Source organism: Nicotiana attenuata, chromosome 10, assembly GCF_001879085.1.
Source record: "Nicotiana attenuata strain UT chromosome 10, NIATTr2, whole genome shotgun sequence".
NCBI lineage: Eukaryota > Viridiplantae > Streptophyta > Magnoliopsida > Solanales > Solanaceae > Nicotiana > Nicotiana attenuata.
Window position 1 is genome coordinate 46,529,528 of NC_031998.1, and position 17,867 is coordinate 46,547,394.

Consider the following 17,867-nt stretch of genomic DNA (forward strand, 5'->3'; position numbering starts at 1 on the left):
AAAGCCTTCACAAAGACTCCTCAAAAGCCCTATATGATCTTGAGTTGAGGGAAGCCTACATTAGTGGATACTTACATAAGGGGCAAGCATATGGTACCTAAAGCTGGACTTATGACCTTCTTTGTGAGAGAAATGAGTGAAAACAAAAATCCATCAACCTCAGGTTGTGTGTCATTACTCTAAAAAGTGAGGTTCGCTTAGGGAGAGTTGAGGATGTGTGAGTTTGGATTCCACAAAGACCAAGGTATTTGAGAAAAGCGCCTTGATGAAATGAGTCAACCCTTGATGCTCTCGTGTCACATGCGTCCATAGTTCTTAAAAGACTAAAAAATGTGTTAATGATGCATTCGTATTGAGGGCAATTGTTAGTCCCAATTGATGCGTGATGAGGCTTCCTTAGGATAAGCTGGAATTACTTGGATGTTTCCTTTTTAGGGATGGGTTTTCTTCTATTTACTTGAGGACAAGCAAAGGTCTAAGTTTGGGGGAGTTGATAACTGTGATTTTAACACGTTTTATGCCCATACTTGCCTATGCCTTATATATGAATTGTCATGAAATAGACTCAGAATGCTTACAAAGTGCGCTTGATTGCAGGTTTGAGCGACAAGATGATGAAAGTCAAGAACCAGCTCAAAACAGAGTGAAACCTGCTCAAGTATCAAAAATCATTAAAGTAGAGACAGGAGGACCTAGCACGGACCGCACTGATTTGTTGTGCGGCCGCGCTAGGAGATTCAGAGAGCACCCATTTCAGGAGTCTCCAAGCGCGGTCAGCGCTCATTTCTACACGGTCAGCTCGCGCTTCAATGTTGTGCGGTCCGCGCTCATTAGCCTGCGCGACCACGCTACTTCTTTGTGCGGTCCGCGTTCCCAGTTCCAGAAGTGAATGATAGAAGGCCAAGACCCCTACGCGGCCGCGCTGTATTTATGTGCGGTCCGCGCCAGCCCCGCAGGGGTATTTTTGTTCGATTTTTCTGGCATAGTATAAATAGAATATTTTATTATTTCTAGGTTAAGTTTTAGACATCAGATAGCAGCAGCACTCGTGAGATTCAAGTTTTAGCCTATTTTGGGCATTTTAACCTTGTTTTAACGTGAATTCGTGTAGATTAACTTCCTAGTTAATAATTATGTTGATTTTATCTACTTCTTCTTTAATTTTTGTTGCCATTATGTCTAGCTAAACCCATTAGCTAGGGTTGTGGCTCAACCCTAGTGTGGGTAATTAATGGGTGTGATTTTTTAGTGCTTGAATGATGTTGGGTGTTTGATATTTGGGTTGATTTTATGTTTTAACTAGGATTTGGTGGTTGCAAACACTAAGTCTAGCTTAGTGAGTCTTGACTCTTCTTGAGAAAGAGTGTCTATGACTCCAAAGTTAACCCAACAAGGAATTGGGATGGACCCATGAGAATGGTAGTCCCAATTAACGGGTAAAACCTCGAGAGAGTAATTACCCAACTTGAACCATAAGTTGCTTGGCTTGTTAGCCTACCCAATTGGTCTCGAGAGAGTCAATTGGGCAAAATCACTCTTTCTACCGAGAGGTGTGAGAGTGAGTGCAATCGTGCAACAGTTATAGCATAAGCCCCATAATCATCATTCTTGTATTAGGCATCTCTACCCGTTAGTTGACCATCTAGGTAAATGCCACGACCCTAGTGTCTTTCTCTATCTTGCATACAACCTAGAATTAATCTCTTAGCATAATTTAGTTATAATTAGTAGTTGTTAAATTGTAGTTGATAATCAGAAAAACCCAAAAATGATAGAAGATCAATTAGAAGCAAACTCGCATTTCTAGGCTAAACAAATATCCAACTCCCTTTCTAGCTCCCTGTGGAAATTGACCCCGATACCACTATTGGGTAAAAGTATTAGCGCCCACTCTTCCAAAGGTTGAGTCCGCTGCGACCTAATCACACTCCGGAACAAAAATACGGTCTCGATACCAACAAGATCAAATCATTTAAGTCATTGCATTTTTAGTCTTATCAATTTTCTTCAAAAATTCATTTCTCGGGCTAGGGACCTCGGAATTCGATTCCGAACATACGCCCGGGTCCCATATTTTAGTACGGACCCTCTGGGACCGTTGGAACACAGGTGCGGGCCCGTTTACCCAAAATGTTGACCAAAGTCAACAAAAATCATCTTTTTAAGCCAAAAATCATCTTTACTTGGCCTCGAGCTCGGTTATTCAAGGGACCTTGAGGTCGGCTTAGAACAATAAAGTATGAACAATAATGCAAAGACAACAAATCTGAAGAATAATTGTTGAGCACGTTAAACAAGAAAGACAGAGCTGAATGTTCTATTGCAGAGAATAATATCAGATGATGTTACAAAATAATTGGGGTTCCCTTTATATAGGAGGAGGAAACCCCAATATATTACATTTCTAATTGTAGTAAAGAATTCTATAGCTGCAGGTGTATAACAGCCTAGTACGGACCCGTACCATTTCGTACAAATCTTATCTTTTAATTTATCCCCTGGTCGTGTTCTTGAGAAATTCCCGCTTTTTCTTGATTGACTTCGAGAGTGTGCTGCCCTCGATGCAGGTCGTGCCAGGCCTTCGATCAGCTTCCTCGAGGTATGTGTCCCTCGATCGGATCTGACTTTCATTTCGAGTTGCTCGGACTCGGACTAATAACCTAATTTAAGACCTCAAAATCGGGCTCCCTGATTTTGACCGTATACAGATAGACCCCGCGTTTCTTATAATGAAATGATGAGAAGCGATTTGTATTCTTGAAGTCCTCAACGATGTCGTCATCCTCGTGATGCAAACGTTCGAAACGTCCCGTAGGTCCGATTTCCCAAAAACATTGAATGCATGTCATCTTTGGCCGGCCACTAAAATTGCCGAACCGTTATAAATATGAGGCGATCCCTCCAAGTGAAGAACTTTACTCTTTCTTCTTCCCTTTTCCATCTTTATCTCTTTCTTCTATCACTTATTTCCTCCGCCTCTTCAAGCGTTAGAAAAACACCAAGCTCTTGCCTGAAAACACCACATCCCTGTGCACCCGTAATACTTAGCTTATAACTATGGCAAAAACTTCCAAGACGGTCCCCAAAAAGGATAAAGCATCATCCTCCTCTACCTCCCGGCCAGCCAAACCGGTGGTGCCGCTAACACTTGAAGAAATCACCCTTGGTGATTGCATTATCAAGAAGGACTTCGGTATCGAGAATCCCCCAGATGTTGAGGGCCGATGCGAGCACGTATCCCGATACATTAGCCTGATAACTAAGCAGCTCGTCAAGTAAGTCAAGGAGGATCGCCGGTGGGGAGACAAGGTCGAGGTGCAGATCCCGAGGCCTAATGAAAGCATAACTACCCATAAGGAGGGTTTTTTGAGTGTTTACACTTACCCCTTCACACTGGGCCCCCTCGATCCGATGGTGATCGACTTCTGCAAGACATATGAAGTCACCCTCGGTCAAATCCACCCTTCGTTCTGGCGCATCGTGATCATGCTGCAGTTTTTCTCCGAGAAGGCCGAGGGTTTGGAATTCACCCTCAGCCACTTAGTCTGGTTGTATCGGCCCCAGTTATTCGGAGGGCTCATCAAGCTGCAGTGTCGAACCACGATGTCCTTCTTCGCCAGCACCGATGAAACCAAAGATCGGGGTTGGATGAGCCGATTTGTTAGAGTCAGGACTTTGGACATCATCCCCGAGGAAAAACTGTCGTTCCCAAAGAGGTGGAACTTTAACCGTAAGTGGAGTCCGTATTTTTTGTATCTATTCATGTTCTTTCATTTTTCATAACTCTCTTATCTTTCTTTCGACAGCCGATGCATGGGCGCCCCTAGCGGTGCCGACCTCGAGGATTGGGTCAGAAAATTAGCTGCCACTTCTTCCTATGACAAACGTAAGTGGCGTGAATTGGCGAAGTGCCAGTGGGAGTCCAAGAACCACGGTAAGTGCTTTTCTATAGTTTCAACATCTTCCATACTTTTGGCGGCGTTTTTACTTACTCATGCTTGCTCGTGCAGGCCTTGGAGATGCGTCCAAAATGAGGCCGGCCCCCGCCTGGGGAAGAAACCAAACCTTCAAACCCGAAGTCCGAGAAGGACAAGAAGAGAAAAAGGGTCTCGAAACCCGAAGACCCTCATGACAAGAAAAACCCCCCTCAAAGGCTGCGAAAAAGGTATGCTCAAACGAGCGCAGGCTCGGCCCAAGACCTCCTGAATGATGAAGTTGGTGACTCGAGCTAGGAAACCAGTCGCGGTCGCCGAGCCTTCCGAACTGGACACATCATCCCATGGTGAGGATGCCCCGAAGGGAGAAACGGGCAAGGCCCCTGCATTTTCGGAGGTCGAGATTGTCCCTCTGCCTTCAACAACTATACCGGGGGGAGGGGGGCTAGATGTCGAGACCCTTAATGATAATGTGAACGCCCTGAGCGAAGAGCTCGGGGCTGCGACAACGGTTCACTCCCTTTCGTTGCCAACTTATTCTGAGGGTCAATCGAAGAAGCCAACGCTATGCCGAAGCCCGATCCAAATAAGGTCATCGAAGATGATCCTTTTCAGGGTTGCTATGCTGGGATCGAGGACGCCAACGATTTTAATGATGCATCCTCCCTTTTAGAGGAGGCTCAACGTCTCCTTATCCGGGTAAGGACCTGCCCTTTCTATTGCAAGTTTTTCTCCCCTTGCCTTCTTTCGACTCAAATGTTTCGTTTTGTGCGTAGGCCGTTGCAAAGTTTAGAACTGAGCTGAGCCAATGCGAGGCCGAGCTCAAGAAGGTTTCAGGCGAAGAGATGGCCTTGAGGTTCCTTTGTAGTCAGAGAGAAAAGGAGCTTAAGGATCTCCGAACAACATTGGCTAAAGCTCAAAAAAGTGACTCCGAACTAGACGAGCAGGTAACAATGATTTTAACAAAGTTTAGCCTTCTTGGCCCTACCTCGGAGGCTAAAACTTTGATATCTCAGCTGCAACAAAAGCTTGATATGATTGGGCAGCTCCGAGGCGAGGTAGATCGAGTTCGGGCTAATTGCCAACAGTGGAAAAAGAACATGGATCAACTTGCTGCCGAAAAGGAAGATGTTAAAGCCCAACTGGCCTTGGCTGAAGCTCAGCTCCGAGGTGCTGAAGCGAAAAGCTTGCTCAGGCCAGGGAAGTCGAGGGGCTGTAGGCCGAACTGGCTAAAGCCCGGATCGAAGCTGCACAAGCTAAGGCTGAAGCTGTACTGCGGCTGATAAATCCATTGCTATATATATGAGAGAAGTCGCGGCTGTTCAACCTGAGTTGTGGGAGGCCTCTGACCGGGCAAGACGGAACAATGAATTGGCTAAGTGCCGAGCTCGGAGGGAGACTCTCGAGGAAATCCATGCTCGGGGGTTCGACCTTGCTGAGGAGATAGCCGAAACACAGGCGCGAGAAACCGATGTAGGTTTCTTGTCTCCTCCATTGATGAGGACGTGGTGAGTAGCTCCTGGGATGGAGAAAGTGAGGACGATGCTCCCGAAAGGGAAGATTCTCCCGAAGATAAAGCCCCTGAAGATGAAGACAGCACTCCCGAGGACGTAGCCCCGAAAATAGATTAGGTTCCTTTTTGTACAAGGGCCCCTTTGTGGGAGTTGTAATATGTTTTGTAAATTCCCAAATGAATATAAAGTAGCTTTTGCTCTGTCCTTGATTTGTGTTGACTTCTATTTTATCTCCGTTTATGAAAAATTCTGCTGATTCAAATGCTAAGTTCGAGTATCGATTTAGACTCGTAATAAGCCCTTAGGATTTTATTGCCCAAGATCATACCCCTTAGGGTTTTAGATGATCCCCGAGCCAAACTTAAAATCAAATTAAAGCAAGCTCGGGATAACGGGGCCTCTGGGTCCGAGTTAAACGAGAACGGGGTCTGAGACTCCCATAGGTCTTCGGCCCTATATTTCTTTTAAGCTGGCCGTTAGGCTCTTGTATATCGGCCCTTAGGCTCTTTTTTAGAATTGGCCCTTAGGCTCTTTTTTAGAATTGGACCTTAGGCTCTTTAAATTGGGCTGTTTCGGCCTCTAAAATGGCTACATAATTTTTCCCTTATTTCGGCTAAAAGACTTAGTGAAATTTTAGTTATGCCTTAGCTTGTGTTTTTGTACCCGTTGGGTTTTTCGAAGGCTCAACGTATCAGAACCTTATTAGACATTTCATTTGTGTAGACATAATCGGACACCTCTGAAGGGTTTTCCGAAGGCTGGTGTTATCGTAGCCTTTAGATTATTCGAGGGCTAATTTATCGAAGCCCTTGGATTTTTTGGGGGCCGAATTTATTGAGGCCCCTTATATTTTGCTTTTGCCCGGGGTAGCCTGACTTAACCAGTTTTTCAATGTTTGAAGGCCTTTAATTTTATAGCGGAAATCGGGCGTCTCCGAATCGCATTATTTTGGTCGTAGCCTTTTTGTGACCGCAGTCTTTCGTATGGCCGTAGCCTTCGGGTTTGTCACTTAGACTTGTTTCCCGATAACTTCCGAACTTGTTCGAAAAGTTAGTCCTCGAGTAAATTGGCCTTGGCTTTCGTTTCGAGGGGGTGCCTCTTTGAGGTCTTATGAATCCGAATTTTCGATGACTCAGTTGTATTGACTGTCAGTGACAGTCCCCTGGTATCTCGGGGTACTTTGGCCCTTGAGCCGCTTCCCGTAGGATTGTAAGTGTAGAGCTCGTATGATATACAAAGTGTTTTTGATGTAACCAGAATGCTTCTTTAAATAGTCGATACATGCGCACATGTTTTGCCGTCGGGGCTCGACTATTCTATATGGACACGGTTCATTCGACCGTTTGGCCCATTACAAAGTTCTCCTATAGAGGCCCTCTTAGGCGTGAAACATCTTTCTCAAAAATATTATAACCTCCGAGGGTGATGCCCCCAGTATTCGAGGTTGATCGAAAAGAAGCCTTGAATACTTGTTGAATGTTCCTTAGGTAGCATATGGGTGTTGCCTCGTTAAAAACCTTGCCGGTAAAACCCATTTGGGATACAAACCCGATCTAAGGAAAAAAAAGAGGGAAATACATGCTTTCAAACCCAAGGCCTTCGGGCTGTAGGATGACTCGATGTCTCTAATCAAGCGTCTGCAAGGAGTTAGTTTTAAATATGAAATGGGAAAGGGGACAATGCTATACCTCAGCAGTAATATCGCTTGAGCATTGATACATTCCAATTGTTTGGTAGTTGCTCGCCTTCCATTGTGCTAAGTTTGTAGCATCCTTTCCCTATGACTCCGAGGACACGGTACGGTCTTTCCCAATCGGGACCTAGTTTCCCTTCGTTTGGGTCCCCGACTTTGAAATATCGAAGGTTCGTGCTTCTGTTAAAATACCTTTCGATCCTTTGTTTTTGCGCGGCCATTCGTATTAAAGCGGCCTCACGCTTTTCATCGAGTAGTTCGAGAGAAGTGTTCATAGCTTCGTGATTTGAGTCCTCGGTGGCATGCTGAAACCTGACACTAGGTTCCCCGACTTCGACTGGGATCAATGCTTCGGATATACCAATGAAAACGGGGTCTCCCCAATGCTCGACTTCGAAGTTGTTCGATATGCCCATAGCACCTCGGGCAATACTTCTCTCCATTTCCCCTTCGCATCATCTAACCTTTTCTTCAAGTTTCGAATGATGGTTTTTATTGTGGACTCGGCCTGACCATTTGCACTTGGGTGATAAGGTGCTGATAGGATCCTTTTGATTTTATGGTCCTCGAGGAATTTGGTCACTTTGCTGCCGATGAATTATTTCCCATTGTCACATGTTATTTCTGCGGGTATCCCGAACCGACATATGATGTGGTCCCATATGAAGTTGATGCCTTCTTTTTCTCTCACCTTCTCGAAGGCCTGTGCTTCAACCCATTTTGAAAGTAGTCAGTCATAAATAAAATAAACCTAGCTTTACCTGGCTCCGTGGGTAGGGGGCCGACGATGTCCATCCCCCATTTCATGAATGGCACGGGGATAGGACCAAGTGGAGTTGTTCACCGGGTTGATGGATGACTGGTGCAAACCTCTGGCATTTGTCGCACTTCCGAACGAACTTGGTATCCTTTTCCATGCTATCCCAATAATACCCTGCTCTGATCACCTTGCGAACCAAGGAGTCTGCACCGGAATAGTTCCCACAGGTGCCCACGTGGATTTCTCGTAGTACATAATCAGTGTCCCCGGGTCCTAAACATACTTCCAGTGGTCCATTGAAGGTTCTTCTGTACAACGTTCCACTTTCATCGAGCGAGAATCGAGCTGCTTTGGCTACAAGTGTTCTTGACTCTTTTGGGTCTGTGGGGAGCTTCCCATGTTTCAAGTAATCAATGTACTTATTCCTTCAATCCCACGTTAGACTTGTTGAATTAATCTCTGGATGGCCTTCTTCGACCACCGACTTCGATAGCTGGACGACAGCCCCCGAGATTATATCGTCTTCTTCGACCGATGACCCCAAGTTTGCAAGTGCGTCGGCCTCGCTATTATGTTCTCGAGGTACATGGTCCAGTGTCCACTCCTTGAAGCGGTGCAATGTCATTTAAAGTTTGTCTAAGTACCTTTGCATTCGATCGTCTCGAACCTCGAAGCTTCTATTTACATGATTTACTACCAAAAGGGAATCACACTTTGCCTCGATGACCTCTGCTCCAAGGCCCTTGGCTAGTTCAAGACCTACAATCATGGCTTCGTACTCGGCCTCGCTGTTAGCCAATTAGAAGTTTTGCTAGATTGTCTAATAACACTGCCCGTAGGCGGTTTCAAAATGATGCTGAGCTCGGATCCTTTCACATTCGAGGCACCGTCTATGAAGAGGTTCCAAACCCCCGATGATGTACCCGATTTTAGAAAAAGTTCCTTCTCTACTTCGGGTACGAGGGCGGGCGCGAAGTCGGCCACGAAGTCTGCCAAAATTCGAGACTTGATAGCCGTTCGAGGCTGATATTCGATATCATATCCTCCAAGTTCGATGGCCCATTTGGCACATCTGCCCGATAATTCGGGCTTGTGCAAGATATTTCGAAGCGAGTATGTAGTCAGTAAACATATATGATGGCATTGAAAATATGGTTTTAATTTCCTAGATGCGCTTATTAATGCAAGAGCTAATTTTTCCAAATGTGGGTACCTAGTTTCAGCATCTCCTAGGGTCCGACTCACATAATAGACAGGAAATTGCGTACCTTGCTCTTCTCGAACCAACATGCCACTTACCGCTACCTCGGACACAGACATATACAAGATATCGTTTTAATTCTTCCAAAGCTTACTGGCACTCCAGGTCCATGCGAAGTTGTTCTTCTTCTTGAGTAGGGAAAAGAAGTGATGGCTCCGATCTGATGACCTCAAGATAAATCGACCTAGGGCAGCTATCCGTCCGGTCAGCCATTGCACGGATTTCACATTGTTTACCACGGTGATTTCCTCGATGGCTTTGATTTTATCGGGGTTGATCTCGATACCTCTATTCGATACTATGAAGCCCAGGAACTTGCCCAAGCCGACTCCAAAGCGCATTTCTCGGGGTTGAGCTTCATGTTGTATTTTCTAAGGATGTCGAATATCACCTGCAAATGGGTCAAATGGTGCTATACGCGCAGGGACTTAACTAGCATGTCATCAATATAAACTTCCATGGATTTGCCTATTTGATGTTCGAACATCTTATTAACTAGACGTTGGTATGTGGCTCATGCATTTTTTAGCCCGAAGGGCATTACATTATAACAATACGTACCATACTTTATGATGAATGAAGTTTTTTCCCTGTCCTCCGGGTTCATTTGAATTTGGTTGTATTCGGAGTAGGCATTAAGAAAGGTAAGGATCTCATGGCCGGCCATACGCATCGATCAAACGATCGATGTTGGGCAATAGGAAAGATTCTTTAGGGCATGCTTTGTTCAAATCTTTGTAATCTACACACATTCTAAGTTTATTCCCCTTTTTAGGGGCTACTACTACGTTAGCTAGCCATTTGGGATACTTCACTTCCCTGATGGATCTTATTTTGAGAAGTTTGGTTACCTCTTCTTTGATGAATGCATGCTTTACCTCGGACTGTAGTCTCCTCTTTTGCTTCACTGGCTTAAATTTGGGATCGACACTTAGTCAATGGGTAGTTATCTCCGGTGGAATACCTGTCATATCTAAGTGGGACCAAGCGAAGCAATCAATATTATCAAAGAGAAACTGAATAAGCTTTTTCCTGAGTTTGGGGGTTAAACCCGTCCCTAGGTGTACCTTTCGTTTTGGAAGACGCTCAACTAATATGACCTACTCGAGTTCTTCAACCGTGGATTTCGTCGCATCTGATTCCTCGGGGGCAATGAAGGTTTGGGGGATGAGTAAATATTCTTCTTCGTCCCCAGCCACCTGTTCATCGAACACTTGTCCCTCGAGCTCAACTGAGGGCACGGACTATAATTGCTATTTGGCCACCTGCTCATCCTTCAATTTTTCTGATGTGGATGGTGCCGATACCGTTGCAAAGTCGTGAACTGCAAACATCTCCTTAGTTACATGCTACTATCCATATACTATTTTCACGCCATCCTTCGTTGGGAACTTCATCATCTGATGAAGGGTCGATGGCACCGCCGTCATGCTGTGGATCCACGACCTTCCAAGCAAAGAATTATACCTCATGTCACCTTCGATGACATGAAATTTGGTGTTTTGTATGGTTCCGGCCACGTTTACTGGGAGGATGATTTCTCCCTTCGTTGTTTCACTTGCCATGTTAAAGCCATTCAAGACCCGAGATGCCAGTATGATCTGATCGAGCAGCCTGAGCTGCTCCATGGCCCTTGACCTGATTATATTTGTCGAACTACCTAGATCCACGAGAACACGTTTAACTTGAACTTTATTTAAAAGGATAGAAATTACCAGTGCATCGTTGTGAGGTTGAGATAAAGCCTCAATGTCTTCCTCGCTGAATGTGAGGGTGTCTTCGGGCAGGTAATCCCGAGTCTGTTTCTCCCTTGTGATGGATACTTTGGTACGTTTGAATATTGGTCCCTGTGGGACGTCGACTCCACCGATGATCATGTGGATGACATGTTGAGGTTCTTCAGGTTCATTCTTTCTGGCTGCATCCCTCTCCCTGAAGTGATTCTTAGCCCGATCACTTAGGAATTCTTGAAGGTGCCCCTCATTGAATAACCTAGCTACTTCCTCCCTTAGCTACCTGCAATCTTCCGTTCTATGACCATGCGTGCCATGATACTTGTACATCAAGTTCGAGTTCCTTTGGGAGGGATCGGTCTGCATTGGCCTGGGCCACTTAGTATCCTTGATTCTCCCAGCAGCTGAAACGATCCCTGATGTATCTATGTTGAAATTGTACTCTAGTAATCAGGGAGCCTCGGTGGGGTCGGCGTGTTTATTGAACCCGTTCTTGCTCATGAGTCCCCGAGAACCTTGACCTTGGTCACTTCTTCGATTGCTCCGAGAGGTGTTGTAGCTCGGGCTGTGTTTCTTCGATCCGCATATGGTTGATACCGTTCTTTGCTGAATCTTGATCCCCGGTCTATGTCCCTCGGGGGCTTGGCCGCAAACCTGTTAGGATGAACTGAGCCCGAGGGGGCTCCAAACTGGTCGTCCTCGACCCTAATTTTTGATTGATAGCGATTGTGCACATCCGACCACGTCATGGCTGAATATTCAATCAAGTTTTGCTTTAGCTGTCGAGATGCAACCGAGCTTCTTTCATTCAAACCTTGCATAAAGGCCTGAACTGCCCAGTCATCGGAGACTGCGGTAATTCCATTCTTTCCATCTGAAACCGGGACACGAACTCCCACAGTATCTCGTCGTCCCTTTGTTTTTTTTGAAGACATCCGATTTTCTTGTGGCCACCTTTATGGCCCCGGCATGTGCTTTCACGAAGGCATCCACCAACATAGCAAATGAGTCAATGGAGTTAGGAGCTAAGTTGTGATACCAGATCATAGCTCCTTTTGATAATGTTTCCCCAAACATTTTTAACAATACTAACTCGATTTCATCATCATTCAAGTCATTTCCTTTGATTCCACAAGTGCATGAAGTAATATGTTCATTAGGGTCACTTGTTCCATTATATTTCGGTATATCGGGCATGCGAAACTTCTTAGGAGTGGGCATTGGAGCCGCACTTGGGGGGAAGGGTTTTTGTATGAACTTTTTCGTGTCCAGCCCTTTCAAAATCGGAGGTGCTCCTGGTATCTGTTCGGCTCTTGAATTGTATGTCTCCACCTTTTTGTCATTTTCTTCAATTTTCTTTTCTCCAGACTCGATTCTTTTAGTCAGTTCTTCGAGCATTTTCATAATAGCGGGATCAGTCCCCGAGCCACCTTCATCGGGCCTCTCTAGCGCCGGTTCGTTCACTGGTTCGACAGTGTTAGGAGTTCTGTTCTAGCTCTGAAGTTGAGCGATGGCAACTTGCTGAGCTTGTAGCATCTCGAATATCACCTGGAGGCTGACTCCTCCTTCTTCCAATCCTTGTATTTCCTGGCCTTCGGCTCAGGCTTCCCTGTGTACAGTCCTCACGGGGTCTGTGCATGCGTCCGTGTTCGGAGCGTTGTGCGAACTGATATTAACTGGCTCCACGTTTGGCCTTCCCTCAGGGTTTTGGGTGGTACACCAAGCCCTATACCGCTGTTTTCCTTGAGTCCCTCACTGTCATGAGCAGGTGCGTTTTGTGTGCTAGACATATTTTGGCCTGAAATCAAAAAAATCTTTGACAAGAAAAAGTGTGAAGAATAACGTGTGTTATCAGAAAACTAGAACTAAAATAATCACTATTATCTTTAGCCCCACGGTGGGCGCCAAATTATTTACCTCAAAAAATGTAAGTAACAATTAAAGATAATTTGTGGTTTTAAAGATATGTGATATATTCTAATACTAGTGATTATACAAGTAATATTAAGCTTAAGTAAGAAGAAAAGTTGAACCAAATCAGTGTTGCTGGAGCAATAGGGGCCTCGAGCTCGGTTATCCCAGGGACCTTGAGGTCAGCTTAGAACAATAAAGTATGAACAATAAAGCAAAGACAATAAATCTCAAGAATAATTGTTGAGCACGTTAAACAAGAAAGACAGAGCTGAATGTTCTATAGCAGAGAATAATATCAGATGATGTTACAAAATGATTGGGGTTCCCTTTATATAGGAGGAGAAAACTCCAACATAGTACATTCCTAATTGTAGTAAAGAATTCTATTGGTACAGGTGTATAACAGCCTAGTACGGACCTGTAACATTTCGTACAAATCTTATCTTTTAATTTATCCCCTGGTCCACGTGTTCTTGAGAAATTCCCGCTTTTTCTTGATTGACTTCGAGATTGTGCTGCCCTCGACACAGGTCGTGCTAGGACTTCGATCAGCTTCCTCGAGGTATGTGTCCCTCGACCGGATCTAACTTCCATTTCGAGTTGCCCGGACTCGGACTAATAACCCAATTTAAGACCTCGAAAATCGGGCTCCCTGATTTTGATCGTATACAATGTGCTTTACAGAGAACTTTTCTATCTTAGTCACTTCCTATTCTGAATGTCCAGCATTCTCAAACGGTCTTTTGGCTTTGAAAATCTTTTGGATAATCCACGATGCACTCTTTGGCTCTATGTTCCATATAGTATTCCCCTTTATGTAGTAAGCATGTATCCACTGAAACCAAAGCTTTTCCTTTTGTGTGCAGATGTTCCATAAGAGCTTGCATATAGCTTCTTTGTTCCACAATTCCACATTGATGAAATTTAAGCCTCCTGCTACCTTTGGAGCACACAATTTATCCCAGGCAATCAATGCCTTCTTAGTAGGTTCAACACTCCCCGACCATAAGAATCTCTTGCATATTGTTTCGATGAATTGTATGATCTTTTTTAGCAGAACAAAGATTTGAGTCCAGAATTTCTGAATTGCCACTAGTACACTCTTGATTAGCATTGCTCTACCTGTATATGATAGAAAATTTGTTGTCCAACACTGTATCCTGCTCAGCATTCTATCAATTAGGGGTTCACACTGCATTACTGTCAGCCTCTTTGTGCTCAAAGGGACTCCAAGGTACCTGAAAGGTAATTCTCCTTTAGTGTACCCTAACATGTCCATAATATGTTGTTGTGTTCTGTTGTCCACTCCTCCAAAATAAATGCAGCTTTCAATTGAGTTTGCAATTAGTCCTGATGCTGCAGAGAAAGTTAGAAACTGTTGTGTAGACTCTTGACTGATTGTGTGTCTCCTTTATAAAATAGCAATAAGTCATCAGCAAATCCCAATTGTACTAGATTGACTTTAGCACATTTTGGGTGAAATTTTAATTCCTTCTTCTCTTTCAATTGCCATCACAAATAGCAATGGTGATAAGGGGTACCCCTGTCTAAGTCCTTTCCTTGCCTCGAATGGCTTGGTAGGCTTGCCATTGATAATAACGGAATAAGAAACTGTGCTAATACATACCATTATACACTTCACAAACTTTTCAGGAACTCCCAGCAATTTCATCACCTGCTCAATATATACCCATTCTACAGAATCATAAGCTTTCTGCATATCAATCTTTAGCATGCACCTTGGTGATATATTCTTCCTCTCATAGCCTTTTACCAATTCATGACTCATAATGATGTTGTCTCTGATCATCCTTCATGGCACAAAAGTTGTTTGGAAATTGTCAATAAGGTCTGGCATGACTACCTGCAATCTTGTTGTTAGAATTTTTGATTTGTCTTATATAGCACAGTGCAACAGGATATAGGTCTAAACTCCTATATGCTATTAGAGTAATGGTGGTACAATTGATAGCTTTACACATTTCTGCACTTTCAAAGAACTCCATCACTGCTTCAGTAACCTTATCACCCAGTATATGCTATGTTTTCTTAAAGAAAAATGAATTATAGCCATCACATCCCGGTGCTTTGCTGTCATCAATGTCCAGTATTGCTTGTTTGATTTCTTCTTTTGTGACTGGCGTGTTTAGCTGTAATTGTTGTTGCCTGCTCAACATATATCCCTTCTACATGATTTCTGTGTTGACTGTTGGTAATGGTAGAGCTGCTGTGCTAAGTAACTTCTTGTAGAAGTTCAGAATTTCTTCTTCCACTTCATTTGAACTCTGGAGTATTTGCCATGTACTGTTAACTAGTCTACCAATATGATTTGTTGCTTGCCTATTTTTCACACAAGCATGGAAGTATGATGTGTTTGAATCCCCTAACTTGAGCCATTTAATTCTTGATTTCTGCTTCAATACACTCTTCTCTACCTCTAGCCATTTAGCCAATTCCAGCTTTGTAGCCTTTTCTTGTGCTAGTGTCTCACTGACATTTCCTGGTCCTAGCATTTAAGCATGTATACCTTCTAGTTTAGTTCTTGCTGCTTGAATCTTGTGCCTAATGTTGCTAAATTCTTAACTATTCAACTTTTCAGGTCCCCCTTTAACATTTTGAGCTTATTCCAGACCTTTAACATTGCATTTCCATGTTGCCTCTTTATCCAACATTGCTTAACTGTATCATCAAAGTCTTTATGTTGTGCCAAATAGTTTAGGAATTTGAATGGACTTCTTCCAGCTTGATTATTGTCATCAAAAGTTATGCTTAAAGGGTAGTGATCAGAAAACCCAGGATTCATTATAATCCCCTCCATAGCAGGCCAATTTTGAATCCATTCTGCATTAACTAGAATTCTATCAATCTGCTGTGAACATGATTGTTTGTCCAAGTAAACTTTCTACCCACAGTTCTGAGTTCAGCTAGTCCGACATCCAATATGAACCCTTTGAAGTCTCTCACCTCAAACTCTTGTACTGCAATTACCTGCACTCTATCCTCACTAGATAGGATAGTGTTAAAATCTCCCATTATTAAGCTTAGTCCACTGATTCCAGCCATAGTTCCCCTCAGATCCTCCCATAATGCCTTCCTATCCTGTATAGTATGCATTCCATATACAGCTCCAATGTTAAACTTGGTGATATTCTGGTTTATAGTCACCCGTCCTACAATATATTGCTTATGTATTTGATATGCCTCAAACTCCACCTTTGTCTAATCCGGCACTACCCATATTCTATCTCCTGGAGCAGCATCATAATTTGCTATCCATTTCCAATTACTAGTCACCTTCTTGATTATTGAATCAACATTTGGTTCGTTGACTCTATTCTCTAGAACAACCATTAATACTACCTTATTCTTGATACTAAATTTTTTGAGTTCTTTTTGCTTATATATTTTATTCAGACCCCTAACATTCCACGAAATGATATTCATCATCATATAGTAGTTATACTAGAGTCACCACCTCTGTCCCTTTCACTAGGCTGCCCTCTTTTCTCTTGAGCTTCAGAAAGTTGCACAATCTTTTGTGCTGTATCAACTAGGGCTTTGAAGGCATTCCCAATATATACCTCATTCTCATTTACCACTTTTTTGTTCTTCTTTGATGCAGACTTTCCCCTAGCCATCTGCCATTGCTCTTCATTTTTCTGTTTGCTCTGCACCTCATCATTTCCTAATTCCACTTGTTCCAAAAATCTCCCATGTGCATCAATTTATCCACCTTAGGATCAAGTACCCTCACAATTCTTCATTCTTGTTTCTTATTCTGTACTCGAACTCTTTGTTGTCCTCCCTTCTGGTTCTGCTTCTGTTGGTCTTTACATGAATGCCCAATTTGACAGTATTGATGTTTCCAATCATATTGTATCAACTGTTCAATCACCTTTCCCTTGGGATCATATAGTTTGATTGATCCTGGTAATGGCCTAGTGATATCCATTTCAATTAGTACCCTAGCATATGAAATTCTATCAGCCGCTGTGGTGCATGCATCAGCATATAGGGGTTTGCCCAGACCACTCCCAATTTTGCTTAAAGCCTGATTACTCTAGTAGTTCAGTGGAAGCTTTGGGAATTTGACCCATAGAGGAATGGTTTTCAGCACTCCCTCATTAAAATCAAATCCATCCATCTATGGTCTAAGTATAATTGGCCTGCTGTTCAGAGTATACGGTCTATTCATCAACACATCATCCCTATCTACACAACTGTTCATCAAAATTATAAAATACCCATCATTATGGAAGAGTACCTTCGGTTTTATGATCTTACTCCACTGGCCTGCTATGAATCGCTCAATTGCCCCAATAGTTGGAGTATTTCCAACCACATACATGATTATCGCTCGATTCCACTTCTGATTTTCCTCAGCTATGTCCTCTTCCAATAATTGCACTACAACTTCTCCTTCCCGTATCACCGGTGGAATATACGATAGGTTCATTCCTTTTGCTTCAAATTTGTTTTCATGAAGCAAACCTGCCCAGGATCTTCCCCCATTTCCAGTTGGCATTGCTTTCCTCTCGTTCATGTGTTTCTTAGCTTCAATTTCAGCAGTTCCTGTTCCATTACTCTGTTCCTTTGGCAAGCTTACAGTTACTGTTCCATTGGTCTGTGTTTTACTCGTACTCGCTCCTCCAATTGAGACTGGCAAAACATCCACTTTGGTTATCAATTGATTGACTGGGCTCCTTAGTACTACTGATTGTGGCCGATTAATGCTCAGATATGGCTAATGTAGATCATTATCACTATCCAGATCCAGATCTTCCTCTTGTACTTTACCTTTGGCTTTTCATGTTGCTTTCCTTGCTCTCTTGTAATGATATCTGTGATTTTCTGTTCTATTACTGATGTTTTGTTGTGGTTCTTCTTTGGTCTCCCTCTTCCTCCCATTTCCGGCAAGGGCGCAGGTTAGCTAGCATCTAACGTGCGCTGAAAAGTTTAGTGACAAATACGAAATTAATATATTTTAAAGGGTAAAAAAGGCGAACGATATTTCGCTATAAGGGATTTCGTACTTTTAATATAGTGTATATATATAT

The 17,867-nt window shown here is 43.4% G+C and overlaps 1 protein-coding gene across 1 annotated transcript; it reads right to left on the bottom strand.

The window, feature by feature from the left end:
* LOC109233778 lies at nucleotides 13,520-14,816 on the bottom strand. The gene is made up of 3 exons (XM_019399640.1): nucleotides 14,719-14,816; nucleotides 14,352-14,621; nucleotides 13,520-14,219 (listed from the first exon to the last, which is right to left on the bottom strand). Exons 1-3 carry the CDS (start codon nucleotides 14,814-14,816, stop codon nucleotides 13,520-13,522), a joined length of 1,068 nt encoding a protein of 355 aa, XP_019255185.1.

Bases quoted from the DNA above. Each gene is read 5' to 3' on its own strand.
- LOC109233778 (XM_019399640.1), bottom strand. From the start codon at position 14,816: ATGGAGTTCTTTGAAAGTGCAGAAATGTGTAAAGCTATCAATTGTACC. The intron at 14,622-14,718 runs GTGCTATATAAG...TGTGCCATGAAG, and splicing joins GACCTATATCCTGTTGCACT to GATGATCAGAGACAACATCA. The intron at 14,220-14,351 runs GTACCCCTTATC...TATTTTATAAAG, and splicing joins AGGAAAGGACTTAGACAGGG to GAGACACACAATCAGTCAAG.